The sequence below is a fragment of the Eptatretus burgeri genome, chromosome 16, assembly GCF_056783735.1.
Source record: "Eptatretus burgeri isolate ZD-2024b chromosome 16, Ebu_testis_v1, whole genome shotgun sequence".
Taxonomy (NCBI): domain Eukaryota; kingdom Metazoa; phylum Chordata; class Myxini; order Myxiniformes; family Myxinidae; genus Eptatretus; species Eptatretus burgeri.
In genome coordinates, this window is record NC_140976.1 from 14,181,851 (window position 1) to 14,201,850 (window position 20,000).

Below are 20,000 nucleotides of genomic sequence, written 5' to 3' on the forward strand. Positions count from 1 at the left end.
GTGTCCTATTTTCTTGTTTTTTTTTGTACACTTTGTTCTTGTTTATTACGCATCCTTTTTCTTGTTTATCATGCATCCTTTTTCTAGTTTTTCATGCATCCTTTTTCTTATTTTTCATGCATTCTTTTTCTTGTTTTTCGGGCAGTATTTTTCTTATTTTTCATGTGTCCCTTTTCTTGTTTACATGCATCCTTTTTCTTGTTTTTCATGCATCCTTTTTCTTATTTTTTGTGCATTTTTTTTCATGCGTCCTTTTTCTTATTTTTGTGCATTTTTTTAATGCATCCTTTTTCTTCTTTTTGTGCATTTTGTTCTTGTTTTTCGTACATCCTTTTTCTTGCTTATCATGCATCCTTTTTCTTGCCTTTTTGTGTGTCTCTTTTCTTGTTTCCATGAAACCTTTTTCTTGTTTTTCATGCATCTTTTTTCTTATTTTACATGCATCCTTTTTCTTGGTTTTTTTGTGCATTTTTTTGTTTTTTTTTATGCAGCCTTTTTCTTGTTTTTCATGCATCGTTTTTCTGTTGTTTTTTTGTCCGTCCTTGTTCTTGTTTTTGCTGTGTCCTTTTTCTTGTTTTTCAGGCATCCTTATTTTTCATGCATCATTTTTCTTGTTTTCTGTGCTTCCTTTTTCTTTTTTTCTGTGCCTCCTTTTTCTTTTTTTCCATGCATGATTTTTCTGATTGCCCCGTTAGTAACGAGATCGTTTAAGCACATGTGATTTTGTGCCAGTAAAACCGTAATGATATAATTAATGTCTTTCCCAGTAAGCAACATTCTTGTGCTAATCGATTATTTCTGGGAAGTAACGGCAGGTGCAAGTAAACTTTGACACAATTTCACCTCAGTGAATGCCTCTTCCTTAATAACCACATCCCTTTCTATCATTAGGTTGCATATGCGATTTGAATCTGCAGGCTGGAAATTTTGAAGGGTACCATCACACCCTTTATAAGGCATCCTCCTTTTGAGCGATACTGTTACGGTTGTGGAAATTCACAGAACACCATTCAGGTACCCCGAAGATAAGTTATGTCAATAAGTGTGTGTCCAGATAGATTTACCCACCGATGTCTAACGGGAATTATTCGTGTAACCGGGCTATGCATCTTTGAGTTAGCCGTTATTCTTTTGCTATCTTTATTTTGGCAAACAAACAATAATCTCCTCACCACCTCCGCCACAACCGCCAACATCTCACCACCTTCGCCATAACCAACAAACAACGTCTCCTCACCTTCATCTCCATAAATGCCGCCATATCTTTGCCAGCAACAGCATTCCACGGACGAGTGGCATCTCCGCCGACAGACGCGGGGACTCCCTCGTTGGGGCGAGGGCCGGTGATTTCAACCACGTCCGCTTTCTCCGCGTTTGGCGGTGAGATCGGATCAAAATGACAAAAGGGGAGGAGCTAGTGGGGGGGGGTGGAAGGTCAGAGGTAAAAGACCAAACGCACCCCCGGACCCCATAAAAGGGCACGCTGGGACGCTAAGCCGGAGAGTCGGGTTGAGGAGAGGAGACGCCAGGAGTTGAGTTGAGGATCGGAGCGCAGCGGAGCTTGGAGTCCGGGAGAAGTTCGAGTCCGTTGCAGGGCTGTTTCTCAGAGTGCAGCGGAGCTTGGAGTCCGGGAGAAGTTCGAGTCCAGTGCAGGGCTGTTGGTCAGTGGAGACAGCCGGCGAGACGTCGCCAACCAGCGGCATAACGGTCCGAGGTGATCGGGCCCCGGGACGGTCCGAGCGACGCTGAGGAGTGAGCAGGCTCTTAAGAGAGCATCAACTCAAAAAGAGCAAGGCCTGTTCACTCCTCTGAGGTGTCGTTGGCTAGGCCCGATTGACCAAGCCGCACAGCAAGGCCCGGACCAACCGAGTCGCCATCACACCAGCTGCCGTGTTGATGGCGAGACATAGGGGGTCGTCCAGCGAGTCACCACGAGGGTGGCAGGTAACCTGCGCAGTCTCGCGGAGCTCTTTCAGTCTTCACAGCTCCGCGGAACATTAAAGGCCTATGGGTTCTGTTCTACCCTTTCCTTTCCTGGGGTTTTCTTTGCATGAAAGTTGTGGCGCCTTGTCCGATCAGTATAACTGACTAAGTGATTGTGTAAATAATAAATAGAACGGCTGTAGTTCTTTTGTTTGCTCGTGTGTTGTCCCTACCCCATTCATTGCCTTAACTGCATGTGTGCATGTGTTCTAAACAAATGTCCCCTTTTGTTGAATATTAACCTGCTCGTTGCGTCCCTTCCTCCATTGAGCTGTCGTAATTGCATTCGGAATATTAGCTGGTTTTTATAACCGATAAGATAATCGGGTCCGACGGGGCTTGGCGATAATAAACCGCTTGGCAAATCGCAAACGGAACGAGCTGCTTAAAAGCGGCTCGTTTTCGTGCAGGCTCCGTTGTGGTGTAAATCCCTGGCATTTCTGTCTGCACGAATAATTAGGTACATCGACATTTCGGCGATCAACCCTGTAGCGCGTGGACAGAAAAGTTGGCTGATCTACGGTGTGGTTAAAAACACACCCGTAGCTGGATTTTGGCATTGATCCGAAAGCTGCGACTAGGATTGCCACGGTCAGTGGGCGAGTGCGGCCACAAATTAGCTAAAAGCGGTCGTCCGCACACCGAAGTGGTGGAGATCCACAACACTGTTATCAAGGAGTGGGATTCAAATCCATCCCACCTCCAAACCAAATTAACGGAACCGGATCAAGGGTGTGCGAGGCGACCCTCCGGTTCCATCAAATTCCGAGCGTGGAAATTTTTTATATCCGATACGCAAAATGGAAGCTCAAGGCGAGTGGGAGCAGGAGGAATTAGAATTAGATATAGATTTGGAAATGATAGAATCTATGGCCCAGGACGAAAGCACCGCCATGCAGATTTCACTTTCCCCACAAATAAACGCAGAGCTCGAAATGGGCGCGGGGGCGGAGGCGGCTTTTGACACCCCCCACCCCCCCCCCCGTCAAATTCCCTCCCCGGTCCCCAGTGAAACCGTGACCGATCGCGGTGGATCGTTCCTGTTAGAGTCATCGGACATAAAAAAAATTGATGCAGATGATACAAGCAATGAAAAACGAGATGAAAGATGAAATGAAAGAAAATGCACACGAAGCGAGCAACAAAATGGATGGCATGAATAACGAAATGGGAAACAAAATGGAGGCGATGAAGGAAAACAAAAATGAAAATGCGTGCAAGATGAAAGGCAAAATGCAAAATAAAATGGATGAAAATATGGAAGAAATGAGGGGTGAGGTGAGGCCTGCAGGCGGGCATAATGGCGATTGCGTGCGACGAAATGCGGACAATGGAGCACAAAATGGCGGCGCCACGTGTTGGAGCGAACGAGCTGGGGGGGGGGGGAGTGTGGATTGTGTCGGCCCCGCAATGAAGACGGGCGAGGTCGTAATTAATGGGGAGACCGAAACGTTTAAGACGAGACACGCGGTGTTAAAAGAGGTGACGGAGACACGGATAACAAAGGGAGAAACTAATGAACGCGAGAGGACGACGAAAAAATAGAAGAGACGGGAACGCAGGAATTTGGAATAAAAATGGAGACGGCAGAAATAAAATGTATAGAAACGCAGGAGGTAGAGGATATGATAATAGAGACGACGGCAGAAATAATAATGGAGACGCAGGAATTAAATGAAATAACAGAGACGCGGGAGATAGAAAAGGTAGAGGAGAAACTAAACGATAAAGACGAAACTAAAAAAGAGCACACACACATGGAGTTAGTGAGGGACAATGGGGGTGAGCTGGCGGAATGTGTCATGACCCGGTGCAAGCAGCAGGATAGCCTTCTTCAGGAACGAGGGGAGGGAATATGCCCCCTTGAAGCAGATCACGACGAGGTGAGTCCGGTCATGCCGAACGAGATAGAGCGGGCGAGTGCTGTGGATGGGTAAACGTGGAGCTTGAGGGGTATGGAGGCCCCGGGACCCCTTGTGGTAGCGCGAATTCCCAGCGTGGTTGTCCCGGTGTGTGTTTACGAGTGTGACAGAATGCGTGCTGAAACGCGTGCATAGCGTGGGTGAAAGGCTGTGTGTGAGAGAAACAGCGTGTGTGAGGGAAATACCATGAGTGAAAGAAACCGCGTGTGTGAAAGAAACCGCGTGTGTGAAAGAAACCGCGTGTGTGAAAGAAACAGCGTGTGTGAGGGAAACACCGTGTGTGAGAGAAACAGCGTGTGTGAGGGAAACACCGTGTGTGAGGGAAACAGCGTGTGTGAGAGAAACAGCATGTGTGAGAGCGTGGTGTGATAGGGAGATGGTGGTGGTATGCGGGAACATGCAACCATGTGCCCGAGTGAGAGTGTCACGTCGAGGTGTGTAACAGTCATGGCACGCGGGAGTGCGTGTGTTGAATGGCGACAAAGACGGCACCAGACGAGGGACAAAGGCTGAGTAGCGGCCGTAGCTATTTCGAGCACCGTGCCGGATTCGCACGGCAGCGCGCATGGGGTCTGTGCTGTGCTTCGCACGAGGCCGCCGCGTGCGCGCCTGCGCGAGTGAAATCCGGTCCGGAAATGCACGCGGTGGATGTTAGCCGTTCCTGCAGATGGACAGAAGCAAGGCTGGGATAGTGAATTTGGAACGGATGGGTTCGCCAGGCGAGCCGACATTTGAAAAATTTGTCTAAAACGCTGATACACGTCAAATACGTATGGGTAAGTTTTGTATACGTTAAGAGCACGCTGGCATACGTCATAGTACGCCGAGCTGTTAGACAAATTTTCCATGCTTGAAATTTTTCGATGTATGCCAGCGTATGACTCACACGTTCCGCATACGTTGGCTATAAGTTGTAGGCACGTTACGCGATCGTTGACACACGTCGACACACGTTACTTGTAAGTTACTCATAAGTCGAAACACGTCGAGGTAATGGTTAGCGTCAGTGTTCCAGACTCGCTGTTTTTTATTTTTTATTTTTTTTCTTCTTCTTCGGTATGATGGTGATGTTGACACTTCGATTTCTAATGCGGTTATAATATAATATAATTAATAGGCTGCCGCTCAACGATTTAAATCATAACCGCACTAGAAATCAATCAACACCATTCTTATTTTTTAAGTTCTCTTAAAGGCACACGCTCAGCACGATCGAAAGAGTGCAGTTGTGTCAGGGGTGGATAAATCTACGTGGAAATTCAATAGGTACCTGGATGCATTGGAGATGGGGGGTATGGGGACTTTGGCTTGTGTGCATGTGTGACAATACTGCAGTTGTTGCAGCACAGGCATGAGCCAAAGTTCTTTGTGTGTATCCTTGTGTATCCACTACCAAAATGTGGATAGGACAACCAGCTTATGTCATCATCTAAAAGATGGCATGCTCTGTAGTGCAATGCCCTACTTCTAACTCTCTACCCCCCCCCGCCCCCACCCACTCACACTCCACCAAGGTGGCTGTTGCAATCATAGAGAAACTAAAGAAACAAACAGACAGTCAACACTAGCTTCCTATCAGTCTATCTGCCATGTGATGCCTTTGTCTGAGTACTAGGACGAGTGTTAGCATAACATAATCCTTGTTGGAAACGACAAAGCCAATCTAGATGACCTTGTGCCATGCTGACGAACTCCCACTTGCAGAAAACGTGTGCCACGTGTACCAGAAATGAGATGAATTTTTCACTTCTATAGTTTGGCTGTGCATATAGCATTTAAATTTATCTTTCAAGCTATTGATTGGCGCATGTACTCTAAATGTATTTACAATGCCCTCTAAGAATTTATTACTGATACAATATAGACAGAATATTTGACAATTACCCACCCCTCCTACATCATTCAGCTTCCATATTCTATATACTGTACATCATTCCCTTTATCTTTACCAAACATCTATTCATTCTCTCCACATTCCTCTTTGAAGCCTCTCCTTAGCCCTTTTCTCTCTCCGATCATTTTCCCCTTTCTTACTTTTCTCAAAATAACTTTTTCCATTTTAGCACCCCCTGATCCCCACCAATCCCTCTGCCCCCTTCTCTCTGCTTATGAAATCAATATAGATGTCCCCTTTCATGGGGTAGTTGATCATGTAATAATTGGCTCTTCATGATCGAGCAGCATGAAGATACGTTGTGCATCCAGTTCTTAAACATGTCACGATCTGTGAACAACTAGAAAGTAATGCTATGGATAATTTGATGGTCTGTTTTGGCCATTTTGGGATAAATTAATACTGATTCTATCAGGCTGTCATTGTTCAGAGAAAAGTGTCATTGTCCTGTTCATTAGCTGATGCTACAAACAAATGTACAATTACGAGTCCAAAGGGAGACAGCACTTTAGGTTATTCAAAGAACAGCCCTATTATCTGTACCATTTGGTTCCAGGGTCTTCCACAATACAAAACAATATACACAATGGAAGCTTTATTGAAGTTATCACTCCTCTGACACGTCATGCAATTCTGGTGTAATTACATGTAATTATGTGGAAAGTTATATTCAAAACTATCCTTGCATGGAACTTTGTAAAATAGCACAATTGATGTGGGTAGAGTGTTCAATAAAATAAAGAAATAATATATCACAAGGAAATCCCTGTCCTCTCGGGTTTATATTCTTCTTTTTCTTCTTTTTCTTCTTCTTTAATGGCCACAATTATTCCCATGTTCTTGTGGAGTTGGCCAGGGAGACGTTTTTGGCCCAAGTTTTTCATGAACCGGTTGACAGATTTGACGTTCAAGCAGTTAGGGCAGGAATTTGTAATTTGTTCATGCTGCCGGTGATAGCTCGTCTACTCTTTGCGAAGTACACCATGGGATCTTTGACGTCCACCAACTAATGCCGGCAGACGAGAATCCCACTTAACATCCATCCGAGAGACGGTACACACATTGATGGATCACCCTATCTGAGAAACGCTGGGATGACAGTTTATTGATGGGTCGGGATTTGAATCCAGGCTAGACAGATGAGAGGAGTGTACATACCTCCAAGCCATCCTGCCAGCTTGGAGGTATATATATATATATATATATATATATATATATATATATATATATATATATATATATATATATATATATATATATATATATATATATATATATATATATATATATATATATATTGTTGCGAATTCGCGCCCACCGGCATGCGGACGGCCACGTCACTCGAATCGCGACCGCGTCGCCCATTGGATGGACAATTCAGTCGTGACCCTCTCGGAACAACGCCGGGAGCTAGTCACAGGTGGGGGTTTAACCCCACCACGACCGTGCCAATTGCCCACCTGCGCAGGATAGGGTTGCTCGCCAAATTCGATCTACCTAAGTACCTGCGCGGATGGTCGACCGGGCGATCGTACCACGCCACAGGCCGACTCCGGACACGAACCGCTTAAGCGGTCCGTTCCGTGCTACAGCGATAACCGAGCGGTGTTATCGTCAGCCTCGACAGTTCTGATTAATTACCAGGCGTATTAAGCCCACTACGAACCCTTTACGTGAAGTAGGATGGAGGGTCAATAAAGAAAACACGAAGCGAAACAGGAAAACAGTTCACATAAAGCACATTTATTTCCCGGCACACGGAAAGCACATATATACAGCCATACAGTCAAAATGCACATATAGCAACCCAAACAAAAGCAACGACGACGCAGAGTTACTACTGACTACGCACACACACAGCAAGAATGATACAGTTCTACTTTACAGATGGCGCAAATACTCATTTACACAAAAGCAAAGGAAAGAAGCCACCCTCATAGACAAGGGGGCAGACGGGCCTGTAGGCCAATATGTGCGCGTGACCTGGAGGAGCGGCCAGGCCCGCGAGACCGGGGGGGGGGGTCCTACCCACGTCCTCGTGACGCGTTGGCGGACGAGCCGCAGATGTGACCGCGTGGCTGTGCCCGGACTCCGTGCTCCTTGGCGGGTTTCGTTGGCACGACGTTTGGAGTGGGGTGGGAACGGGGCCCCCTTTTTGCACTATCTCAGCGCGGGGGAAAGGGGGAATTGTTGATGCCCTGGGGGAGGAGAATGGCTGGCTGGCTTGGGTCCCGCGACGAGCGATCCCACACCGCGACCTCGTTGCCGACCGCCGTCCTTTTCGCCTCGGACCCGAGCTCCTTTGCCTCTTCCCGCAACTCTCCTCAGCTGACTGCAGAACCCAACTTGATGCCACACCGATGACTTCGCCACCCGACTCCACTCTTCCTGCCGATCACCGACGACTTTGCCACCCGACTCCACTGACTTCCACACCGATCACCGACTCTCTTCTGCTCTCCAACCAAAACTGACTCACTCTGCCACACCAATCACTTCGCCACCCGACTCGACTCCACCCTGCTCTCCAACCAAAACTGACTCACTCTGCCCTGATTCGCCTTGCGCTCGCTGTTTTATAGGCCGGCAGGAGCAGCTAATATGCAAATATTCGGATCAGGATGACCTCGGGGGCGGAGCCACGCTCGCCCATTGGTCGGAGGAAACTGGGGCGTGAACCTCCCCTGATCCTAGAATTTGCATATATCGATTTCACACAGACGCGCCTGGAGGCGGGGCCAAGCCGCCCCGCGCCTGCTAATTGGACAGAGCAGAAGTGGGCATGTAGCGTTTGTGATCCGAATTTTCCCTCGGAAAGGCCGCTATTTGCGCTCGCGGCTCAGTGCGCATCGCTGAACGGGCCCAAGATAGCCCGACGCTCAGTGTTCACAGGTGGTTCGGGAATGGCCGTAGAAGGAGAGAGGTGAAGGTGGTGGAGGGTTTTCGGTGGTGGTTCGATGGTTATGGTGCCATTTGGGAATGGCGGTGATGCGATGATGTGGGAGCGAGTTGTGAAGGTAAAGGTCGTGGCTGTTGGCGTTGTTGTTGTTGTTGTCCGAGGGTTGGAGCGTGGTTGCAGTTGGTGACGATGACTGGCGTGGTGGTTGTTGTGTGATGGCGGTTGAGACGTGGTTGGTTCAAAATAAAGATAGAACAAAAAAAATGGCTAACTCAAAGTGTCGCAGCCCGAATGGATCACATAAATTCCCTCTATACAATGGGTTTGGGCTAACTACACCTGTACTTAGAGATATCTCACCTACGGGCCCTTCATGGTGTAATGCGAATTTCCACATCCGTAACAATATATATACTGCAGGTCAAGCTGAATTCAGAGTTACTGTGCGACCTATGGATGTAATAAAAAGGTGAGTAGAACAAAGTGATTTTCGAGATCTGAAGGCAAGGTTGAAGTGAGGTCAAGTTTATTTCTAACTTCAACCAATTTCATTCAACTAAGTTGCTACAATTAAGTTAGATTACTTTGTTAAAAACTTTCAAATCAACTTTTAGTTGTGGGTGGAGTCATATTCGAGGCACATTGACTGATCGGCTTTTGTTTATGATTGTTCAGGCTCTTTACGCACAATCTGTGAGACAGTCTGCCGAAAGATGCTCATCATTTCGGTATGGACAGGAGGAAAAAAAACCCCGTCATGATGGTAATGATGACATTAATATCCTGTCGAATAATACGCTTATTCTGTTTGTTTGTTTCTCTGTCTATCTGACGATTTTCTCTTAAACTACTCGACCAGGCACCATAAAACCCATTTCATTATAAAGGTCGTTGTCCGAGGAGTTCCAGTTGCTTATTATTTATTTCATTACAAATTACCTTAATATATGTTGTTTTTTTATAATTTAGTTTACTTAACCGCTATTTTACCGAGGCATTATGAGATTGCATCATCTCGCAAGATTGTGAATTGAAACGTGTTTTTTATTTACTTTTAACATTCATGTTCTTAACACACAGAACAGGAACAACGCAGGCATGTTTTAATCATGGCTTGTAGCATGGTATTGTGTACACTGTGGTCCTAAATGAGGAGAAAGCTTAGAAATTGAACCCAGTTTTAATAAGATAAACAATCTTAATGTTATATAATGCCCAAGTGTCTGTGCTTTCAGAAAATGTATACTTTGTTATGGGTCCTATGGATATAGTTGCTTACAAAGCATGTTTTTTTTTTTATCCAAAGACAGGCTATTTTTTCCATTTTTATAGCCCATTTTTTAGAAATGGGTTACATGTGTGATTGTATATGTTGTCCAAAATGGTTGAAAATGCATTTTTTTGTTTGATATATATATATATATATATATATATATATATATATATATATATATATATATATATATATATATCATTATACATAAGAATAGAACAATTCCTTGAAACAATACATTTCTTATGACCTTCTGCATATCTTGGCACCTTCAAATGTGTAAAATCTCAGATTTTGCAAAATTTCCCCCAGTGATAGTGAAGCTTACAAAATCTTATTCCAGAAATTTGAAATGCATCTGATAGAACATCTTAAATAACAATTTACTTCTGCATAAAGTGATGATTTAAAATGGCAAGTTTCAACATGGATCATTACGACATACCAGCTTTTAGGTTCACTTCCATGATTGGGTCAAAAATGTTAGGAAGTACGAAACAAATTGCATTTACCAAGTTGCTACAAAATTACTGGTAGCTATAAGCTTGATTTTATAACCATAGAATAAGTTTATCAAGATGGCCCTATGATATAAAAATAAAAACCAAAGGCCAGTTTGTGTTCAGTATACAGAACATCAAAGGTCGTTAGGAAGTACGTAACGTTTTAAAGAAATCTGCACTTTTAATCCTAAGATGTTAGTTTGGTTCATCACAGCATGTATTTCTATGGTTAAGTTTATGTGCAGATATATTTATGACCTGAATGAACACTGATCAATTTGATCAATTTGTTAATTTCATATGACCTTGACCTCTTTGCTCAAGGTCAAATATCAGGTAAACCAAATATTCTCCATATATGTGGTTTCCAATTAGTGTATAATACATATCGAAGCCATCAGACCAATTTTAGAATGATATGAGTGGTTCCTTGATACAGATAATTGATAACCAACTTTGACCCTGTCAGAGCAATAGAAAGAGGAAGAATTAAGCTCTGCCCTAATAGATCCTTAATCCCCAATGATGTTGGCTAACAAATGATATGCAAAACTTAATCATACAATGACTTTCATTTTTTGGTCCCCCATGTCCTAAATGTGTACATAATACCTTGCTACAAGCCTCATTCAGGTAATCGCCTTCCTGCTCCTGTCCAATCGTTTGTGCTGATTTTAATTCAGAGTATCCTCTCCAGTCTTGCCCCCTCCCCCCCCCCCCGCTCTGTCTGAGATATGTCCCTCCCATATTTCGACAGGTCCGCCAGCAACCCCCTCCTGGTAAAACTACCAAAATCAAGAATCCCTGCTCACCTTCATTCTTTCATTCCTCTTTTTTCCCACCTTTGGAACAAACTCCCCCACTCTCTTTGATTCCACTCTTCCCTCCAGGTCTTCAAAATAGATGTTCACCACCATTTCTTATCCAAAACCATATCCCCATCCAAAACCATGATCTTTTCCATCCCCGTTAATCTACCCCACACCCACCTTCATATTCCCTGCTTTCCTTCCTGAAAGTCCCTGTCATGTCCATCTTGTTTACCCTGCGCACCCCACCCCATCGCTCTCCCTTCTACAGATCTCTAATGTCTCCATTCCCCACTGTTTTGTGCTTCTCTCTCCTGCCCCTCTTGTCTCCTGCTGTCCTTGTTACACGTTATGTGTTGGCTCTTTTACGAGCTTTGACATTGTGTTTTAAAAACAAACAAACAAACAAAATAAAAACATGTTTAATGCTAATGTGAAAGGATGTGATGAACCCTTTTTGAATTGAACTTCCAGTGGATGAAAATTTTCCATGTTTCACATAGATAATGAAAAAGAATGAAATGAAATTATAGACCGAATGACCTCATCCTGCACTTTGAAAAACAGCAAAGAAAACAAAACAAAACAGCAAAGGGGCAAAGAGGGGACAGAGCGTTGGGAGAGGAAGGCTGAAGCTTTGAGGCGGGAAAGGGGGTTGAGGACTTGGGGTCAGAAGGGGGGGTGAGGACTTGTGGAAGGGAAGAGGGTTGTGGACTTTAAGAAGAAAAGGGGAGGGGTTGACAGAAAGTTGGGGTGGAGGAGGAGGACAGAGAGGGGGCAGAGTTGGCAGTGGGTGGGGGTGAGGACTTGTGGTTTGGAAGGGAAGGTGTTGAGGACTTAAATGAAAAGGGGGAAGGGAGGACAGAGAGCATGGGTGAGGGGGGGAGGATGCAGAGAAGGGACAGAGATTTGGGAGGGGAGGGTTTAAGACTTGTGGTGGGTGTGGGGGTTGAGAACATAGTTGGGGTGGGGGGAGGTTGAGGATTTGAAGTCACATTTTACATTGCACGGAGTTTCCATGGGTCTCTGCTCGTAAAAATAATAATAATAATAATGATAATAACAATGGATTGTTTTTCGTGTACTACATAGCTATATTATAGCTAAGATGGGGTTTGCTTGTTATAATAGACTCCTGCAATATGTACTGTATATACTATGTCTGTATGCTATCTGAGTCACTACACTGTAGGAAAGAAACTGGAAAGTAATTGGAGAAAAATATGCGGATGAATAAAATATGAAGTCAGCCATTGAACCTTTTGAGTGGCTCGGTGGTTGAGTGGGTAAAGCGTTGTTGCATTGCCCTCTCTGGTTGCTTCAATTGTCATGTGTGCACCCTGTGACAGACAGAGCGGTGACTTTTCCAGGATTAATTCCAGCCTTGAAATGTTCACGAGTTGTCATGAGCACTCTTTGGAATAAGGATTTGTTAGTACCATCACCACCACCAGCACCACCACCTCATTTGCATTATCATCAACGGGATGTACAAGTAGAAACATCATGAAATAATTAACTTGTTTCGACCCAAATAAAGTGTACTTTTCGGTCATTCATTTTATAGGTACACAGTACAATATAAACCTTATCCAAAGATATTCACGCGAGTAACTCGTACTGTAATTTGTACATCGGCAAAGGATGCGTCTCATTGACTTCACTCGGTCAGGGGTGCTGTCTCCACATTAACACCCAACTGAACATGGCTTAAGCACACTCCGTTCTTGAGTCATCTTCAGTTGGGTCCTAATACTCAAAGATTGCGTGTAAATGTCATTCTTATTTTTGAAGTTCTCTGAAAGGCACACGCTCAGCACGATCGAAAGAGTGCAGTTGGTACAACAAGGTGATTAAGCATGGCATCTGATGGAATTCAGGTGGCTTTAGCAATGCGGAGTGAGCACATCATTAACATCACTCTTCTCGTTTGCCATGAGATGTGTTCCCTAATTCGGTTCCTGGGTGAAAAGTTTATCCACTGCCCGAGTGTATAGTGTGCATGATTAAAAATGTCACCTAAAGGCGGTCGAACAGTAAGAGGCAACGAAACTTTCAGGTTTACATTACGCACGCGTGGAATGGAATCAATTTGAGTGCAGCTCCACTTACTCCCTCTGTATTTCAGAAGAATTATTGTTTTTTAAAAAAAACTTTTGAAATGCAATGCCATGAATATTTCCATGTATGCATGGGTTTTAAGATGAGTCACATTTCTCTTTGGCACCGTAATGAAATAAAAACTGCGGCTGGACACCGCGATGTTGCAAACCTTGGGTATTTAAGTCAGCGCAAGCTGGCACACAGTGTCTCAAAGCGACGGAGATGAACTGCTTGTTGAGAGCAAGATCAGCAGAGTTCCAGGAACGGGGGAAGTCTATTTCCTTTGGGCTGATCAACGATGTAGCTCGAGACCCGCAGTTTGGGGGGTAGAGGATCGGAGCTGTTCGAAGGACTGCCAGCGGAATGTTTTGCGCATTGTTCATGCAAAAATTAATTCAACGTTCCAGGAAACTCACGGATTACGTTATAATTATGTCAGTTGATGAATGTATGCAGAGACGTTAAAACGTGCTCTTGTGCTGTGAAAGCCGCTCAACAATATGTCGTAAAATGGAAATTGTCCTACGGAACAATTGTCAGCTGTCAACAAGAAATGGATTCATTGGTCATTTTAACGTTTTTGTTTAAAAAAAAAAGAAAAAGCTTCATTGATGATTTTCCTTCAATCAGGAACGAAATGGTCACTGCAAGCCATTTCTGATTGGAGGAAGAGGATTAGTCCACTTGGACAGGCCATTTAGCTGTGTTGTCGTGAAAATACTTTCCACAAATATTGTTAAAAAAAAACAGAAGAAGAAATGATGGCACTAAGTATGTTCTTCATCAGTGTGCAGCACAAGGCTGGAGGATAGCGTCATTGGCTGAGGGTGCGGCTGTACCACTCTGATTCAGCCAGGTGCCCTCTGCTGGTTCGGCTAGGAATTTGGAATTTGTTCATGGTGCCAGCGATAGCTCGCCTACTTTAAACGAAGGACACCATGGGATCATTAATGTCCACCAACGAATTACAGAAGACAGGACACCCGTTTAACGTCCATCCGGGGGACAACGCACACATTGATGAATCACCTTGCCTGTGAAATACCGGGATGACTGTTTATACCTGGGTCAGGATTCAGATTCAAACTCAAGCTAGACGGCTTAGAGGCAGGTGTGCATACCTTTAGGCCATCCTGCCAGCACCGAGTATAATCAGAAACATCGATGATCTCCAGTGGTACGTTTCTTAAAATATAAAGCAAAGGTGAAGATCTGAGCGAGTTTGTTACTCACTGCTTGCATTGGAGGCAATTGTAGTAGGACGGGTAATGTCTGCTCCACTGTGATCGGTGACTCACTCTCACTGTGGACCTTCTGACTTTGGCTTGCTCTGTCGGCATACTCAACGTGCTCTGATGGCTCCAAAATCACAACAGAGGGTGACCCAGCAACCGGACCATTCCCCGTCCAGTCACTAACAGAGGAGATCTGTCCTGAGTCAGTTGTGGAGGTGCTGCTTTCAGAAGCTCCCCAAGGCTCACCTCCACCACAGCTACGGCTGTCACCACCTTCAACACCTCCACCGGGAGATACTTCAGAGTCAGGACTGCTCGCCTTTTCCAATAAGCTGTCAGGAGAGGAGGTGTCCAGCAGGTTGTGGCAAGATGAATCGCGAGGTGAGACAGTTGTGGGAGAGTGCGTGATTGGCTCGAATGGGGGTGACCAGCTCTGGTCTCGAATCCACTGTGTCGTCGGTGATGGAATCACTGAGGGCCAAAAGGGAAGAAAATAAATTCCTTTCCTATCCAGTCTATGTCTAATCGCTGTTTCACTCCAGATCACAACCGATACTCTCCCTCATACCTATCCAGCATCACACTTTTCAACATTCCGTCAATCCTTTACAGTTTACACCATAGAATGGGTCTCAAATGAACTCCACACACTTCACCATGTTGTAAATCAGCAGATAGATACATGCTTAATTAATCTCCTTTACTATTGTTTACAAAAACCTATTTCCCATCATTACCATGCTTGCCTGCATTCTCTCTCTCTCTCTCTCTCTCTCTCTCTCTCTCTCTCTCTCTCTCTCTCTCTCTCTCTCTCTCTCTCTCTCTCTCTCTCTCTCTCTCTCTCTCTCTCTCTCTCTCTATCTCTATCTCTCTCTCTCTCTCTCTCTCTCTATCTCTATCTCTATCTCTATCTCTATCTCTCCCTCTCTCTCTCTCTCTCTCTCTCTCTCTCTCTATCTCTATCTCTCTCTCTCTCTCTCTCTCTCTCTCTCTCTCTCTCTCTCTCTCTCTCTCTCTCTCTCTCTCTCTCTCTCTCTCTCTCTCTCTCTCTCTCGGTCTTTCGCCCACTTGCCTTGTGATGCACAAACAGACAATCAGAAAGGGGAGTTACTTGGCCCAGTTGGTGGACAGGTTGCCATGGAGACATCTGTGTCTCTGGCCTGTCAGCAAATTTAGTGATGTCAGAGGGCAGCTGGGGTTTTGGAGTCACGTCCAAGCACCAGGCCTCCAAACTGTTCCACATGGAATAACTAAGCTCAGCCTCCACTGAGAACAATGTTTCTTTGACCATAGCGGCAAATATTCAGTCTGAATTGGACCAGTATGAATCTTGAACCATTTTTGAGTCAAACATCCTGTCTCTCGGCTGCTTCCCATTATGGCATTCCTCTTACTACATGATGCACACAATTTTTTTTTTAATCAACTCAGAGTGTGTATTGATGGATGTTCTTGCTCTTCATCAGTCAACCTTGATGGTCTTCCTCAAGCGTGATGCGGTTTGCATCTCACTCTTTTTCTCTGACTACTTAAGAACACTTTTGGGATGCAACCAAATAGGCCAGACACAAAACCTGTTGGAAATAAAAAGCAACATGGTGTCCATTGCCAACCTTCTCCGCAGGAGGTGGAGCGTTTCCGATCATCACCTCGTGCTCCACGCTTCTTCGAGCGCTTCTTCGAGGAGCCGACGAGCTTGTGCAGCCGGTGAAATCTGCCCTCGTTTTCCGAATCTTCATCCGACTGCTCTCTTGACTGCAAAAGAACAAACGGCCTTCGCTTAAACCATTAAATTCCTCAAGTGGTACATTGTCTTCCTCGTTCGGCCGGAGGAAAGCGAGATGGTCATCATTATTATGGGTCCGACTCTATTGAAATGAAATAAATTGGTGAGCGATGCACTTTGCTTTACAAGATAGGTACTTAACCTGTTGGGTCTTAATTGACTATAAGCTTACCAGTAAATTCAATAGCCTGAAATTTAATTCCATAAGGACTGGGGTTTACCAATTACACTGTCATTCTGCTTTTGCACTTGCACGAGTGTTGCATCTCGGACGGAAGGAATGTGATGTTCTTTGGAGATTTATGCTTCGAGGATGTTAAATTGATTGTCCTGTTTGTTGAACTCCACTTGGTGATTTTTTTTTTTAAAATAGCATACCTTGGCCAAGTTCCAAATACTGTACTTTCACCTTTCAGCTTCTTTGTATAATTATGAGGAGAGGGCAAGCTCGAGAATCTTCATGTCAACTGCTTCAAGAGCTTTGCCAGTACAGCAAAATAATGATGAGAACAATGAATTAAATATAAGTTCATATTTGAAGGATGTGAAAACAACAGTAACACAGGTATAATGAGTTGTTCAAAATAGGAATGCAAGAAGGAATAAATTTGTACAAAAAGGCACCAGCAACTTAGAAATATATTCTTCTTCTTTCATATGCAGTGCATGGCTGCAGGTGACAGCATTTGCTGCAGGAGCACGGCTGTGCCACAGATGCAATGCCCCCTACAGGTTAGATCAGGGATTCGTTCAGGGTGCTGGCAATAGGTCGTCTATGATTCACAAAGGACACCGTGGGATCTTTAACGTCCACTAACTAATTCTGCCAGACGGGACGCGCAGTTTAACATCCATCCGAGGGCCCAATGATGCTTCGCCCTGCCTGCGAAACACCACGATGTTAGTTTATAGCTGAGTCAAGATTTTAACCCAGGCGAGACAGCTCATCGGTGAGTGGGCATCCCATGAGGCTATCCTTCCAGTCCGACCTCAAAGAAGACGGCAAAAATATTTGCATAATCCATAAAGAACACCATACGTCTTTGCTGAACCGTCTTCAAAAGATTGACTTTTACGCATTATTCAGGCACTTCGTTTCGTTTTTTTTTTTTTCTTTTTTTTTCTGACAACAAATCAATTTTCCAACCTCATTAATAAACACGCTTCTGCTTATATTCCCACATCACCAAATTAATCAACTCAGTGTGTCTTTATTTGGAAGTCAATGGAACCACCCACGCATCCACCGGGACAAAAAATGATGAGTATTGCCATTGGGGCTTGTGAAATAGAAAGTCACTCTTTTACTGATTATGATGGAGATTTTAGTAGTCCCAGAATTGAAATCTTGGAATATCTGATTTTCCAAACCTTATGCTGAAACCATCAAGGAAACAGTATCGATATAGGTTAGACACATGTGAACTTAGTGTAACACTGAACATTTAAACCCATATACAGGGATGACACTCTTACAATCATGGTAATGATAATTACCTCCAGCTCAGAATCGACTAACCCTTCGAAGCAAGCCAAGAAACTTCTTGTTGACATCACCGAGAAAGCCAAGCTCTTACAGCTGTCTGTCTGTCTTGCCTCTGTTTTTGTCCCTCTCTGTCTCTCTTGTGTCATGAAAACCCTTCTTTGCCTATTTCTTTTTTGTCCTTTATTTTTCTCTTTTCCCCTCCACTATTACTCCTCCCACCAACCTCTTGCTCCACCAACCAAATCCTCCGTCCTCCCAATAAGGCCTACGCCAGCTGACACTGATGCCCAGACCCTCTGTTTCACATTAGCACGAGACAAAACAAAGATGGGGAAAAACAAAAGTCATTTTTCAGTATCATGTCTCTCATCAGGCAAGTTGAGGAAGTGCAATTCCAAAAACAAAATGTCTGCCTGTTTTCTTATACCTCATTGAAGGCAAATGACACACACACACACACACACACACACACACACACACACACACACACACACACACACACACACACACACACACACACACACACACACACACACACACACACACACACACACACACATCCATGCACTGGAGCACAGCAAGAACACGTGCATCCTGATGAGTATCCCAAAGGGCAGTCGGCTTCAACGCCACGAAGCTTCAGCAGAGTGGGGGAATGGACGATAGGAGGGAGCGGATGCTGGACAATCAATTTCCTTGCCTGGTGAGCAGGCAGGTGGAACGGCTATTTGGAACAAGCGCTACATCATCTGGTTAGGCTTGTCCCTAGCAATCTGCGGTAGTCTCAGTCTCTTGTTTTTATTTCATTTTCCCTCCGTATTTGTGTCTTTTTGTCTCTATGAGAATCTCTCACACTTAAGCAAGGTCGCTTGTTGACGTTGGCTTCTACTATCCCACACGACCTTAGCTCACTACCATTCTGGGTGGTGGTCCTGGATGCTGGCTTGTGAACATCTCTCTGGATTGTTGACTCGTTTTGCTTGAGATTTCTCTTGTATGAATCACCATTTCACATGATTGTTTAACCCCCTCAATGCTTTGAGCTTTTGCGGACCTGCAAGCAATTACATACTGATTCATTCTTTTGAAAAATTTTCCTTTGTTTGGGATTTCCTTCCTAAAGCAGACTTATTAACAATAAATCCTTCATTTTACCATAAACTGATGTTGCCAGCACTCCGTGCGACATTAACCCCTTCCATGTTACTTTCTCATGATTAAATTTGGCTTTCGCTGCAATGGCTTCGTTAACTTGTTTCAGAGTAATTAGTCACCCACCTCAAAGACTTATTTCAACGATATTTTTTCCTATTCTTTTCATTTATGCTTTTTGCTTGCGCACTAACTCCTCAAATCTCCATGACACTTGCCTTTGGAGATTTTTTTCTCTTTGACTCTCATTGTACACAAAACCTGGAGAAAATGATAAACGTCAGTAAAACCCCCACAATGTAACGAGTGCTTCTAAAAGTCATATCGAGGTTTGTAAACAAGAGCAACAACAGCAAAATAATTATATTTCAACCAACTTACATTTTTGTATTGGCCGTAAACCAACAGCTGCATCCATCTGGCCTATAGCTTGCTCGGCCTAAGGCCAGCTCACTCAGAGGAATTTCCTGTTGCAGGCACGCCCTTTAAACATCTCTCTCTGATTACCTCTGACTCTCTCTCTCTCTCTCTCTCTCTCTCTCTCTCTCTCTCTCTCTCTGTCTCTCTCTCTCTCTCTCTCTCTCTCTCTGTCTCTCTCTCTCTCTCTCTCTCTCTCTCTCCCTCTCTCTCTCTGACTCTCTCTCTCTCTGACTCTCTTTCAAAATCAGTACCTACTTCTGAATCCCTCTCTTTCTCAGACTGTTTCTCTTGCCCTAACTCTCTTCCCTTCTTCTTTTTCTGTTGAAATTACTGAAATTTTTATGCTTTTTTTTTTTCTTACTTTGGTAACGAAAGCCTGGGCTCCACGAAACCAGTGAATGGTAAAATCAGGATAACTGCCAAGTAAAGTGGAAAAATTTAACTGTGCCTTCATACTATGGCATCCATTCGTATGAACCACCACCAAAAGGAATGATCAAGTAACATTGCAAAAGTTAACTTTTTCGTGGGAAGA

At 44.3% G+C, this 20,000-nt stretch overlaps 1 protein-coding gene across 6 annotated transcripts in view; it reads right to left on the reverse strand.

Moving 5' to 3' along the window:
* Window positions 1–20,000, reverse strand: part of LOC147010561 (SAM and SH3 domain-containing protein 1-like) — a 378,167-nt gene that overhangs the window by 86,886 nt on the left and 271,281 nt on the right. For 5 of the 6 annotated variants that reach the window (XM_085858823.1, XM_085858822.1, XM_085858821.1 and 2 more), the window contains exons 7-8: window positions 16,235–16,376; window positions 14,620–15,092 (exon numbers count right to left, since the gene is read on the reverse strand). In XM_085858823.1, the coding sequence (XP_085714949.1) occupies window positions 14,620–15,092; window positions 16,235–16,376 (615 nt within the window). Of the gene's footprint in view, window positions 1–14,619; window positions 15,093–16,234; window positions 16,377–17,904; window positions 18,302–20,000 lie in introns of those variants that run through there. The other variant, XM_085858826.1, reaches the window with a different exon arrangement.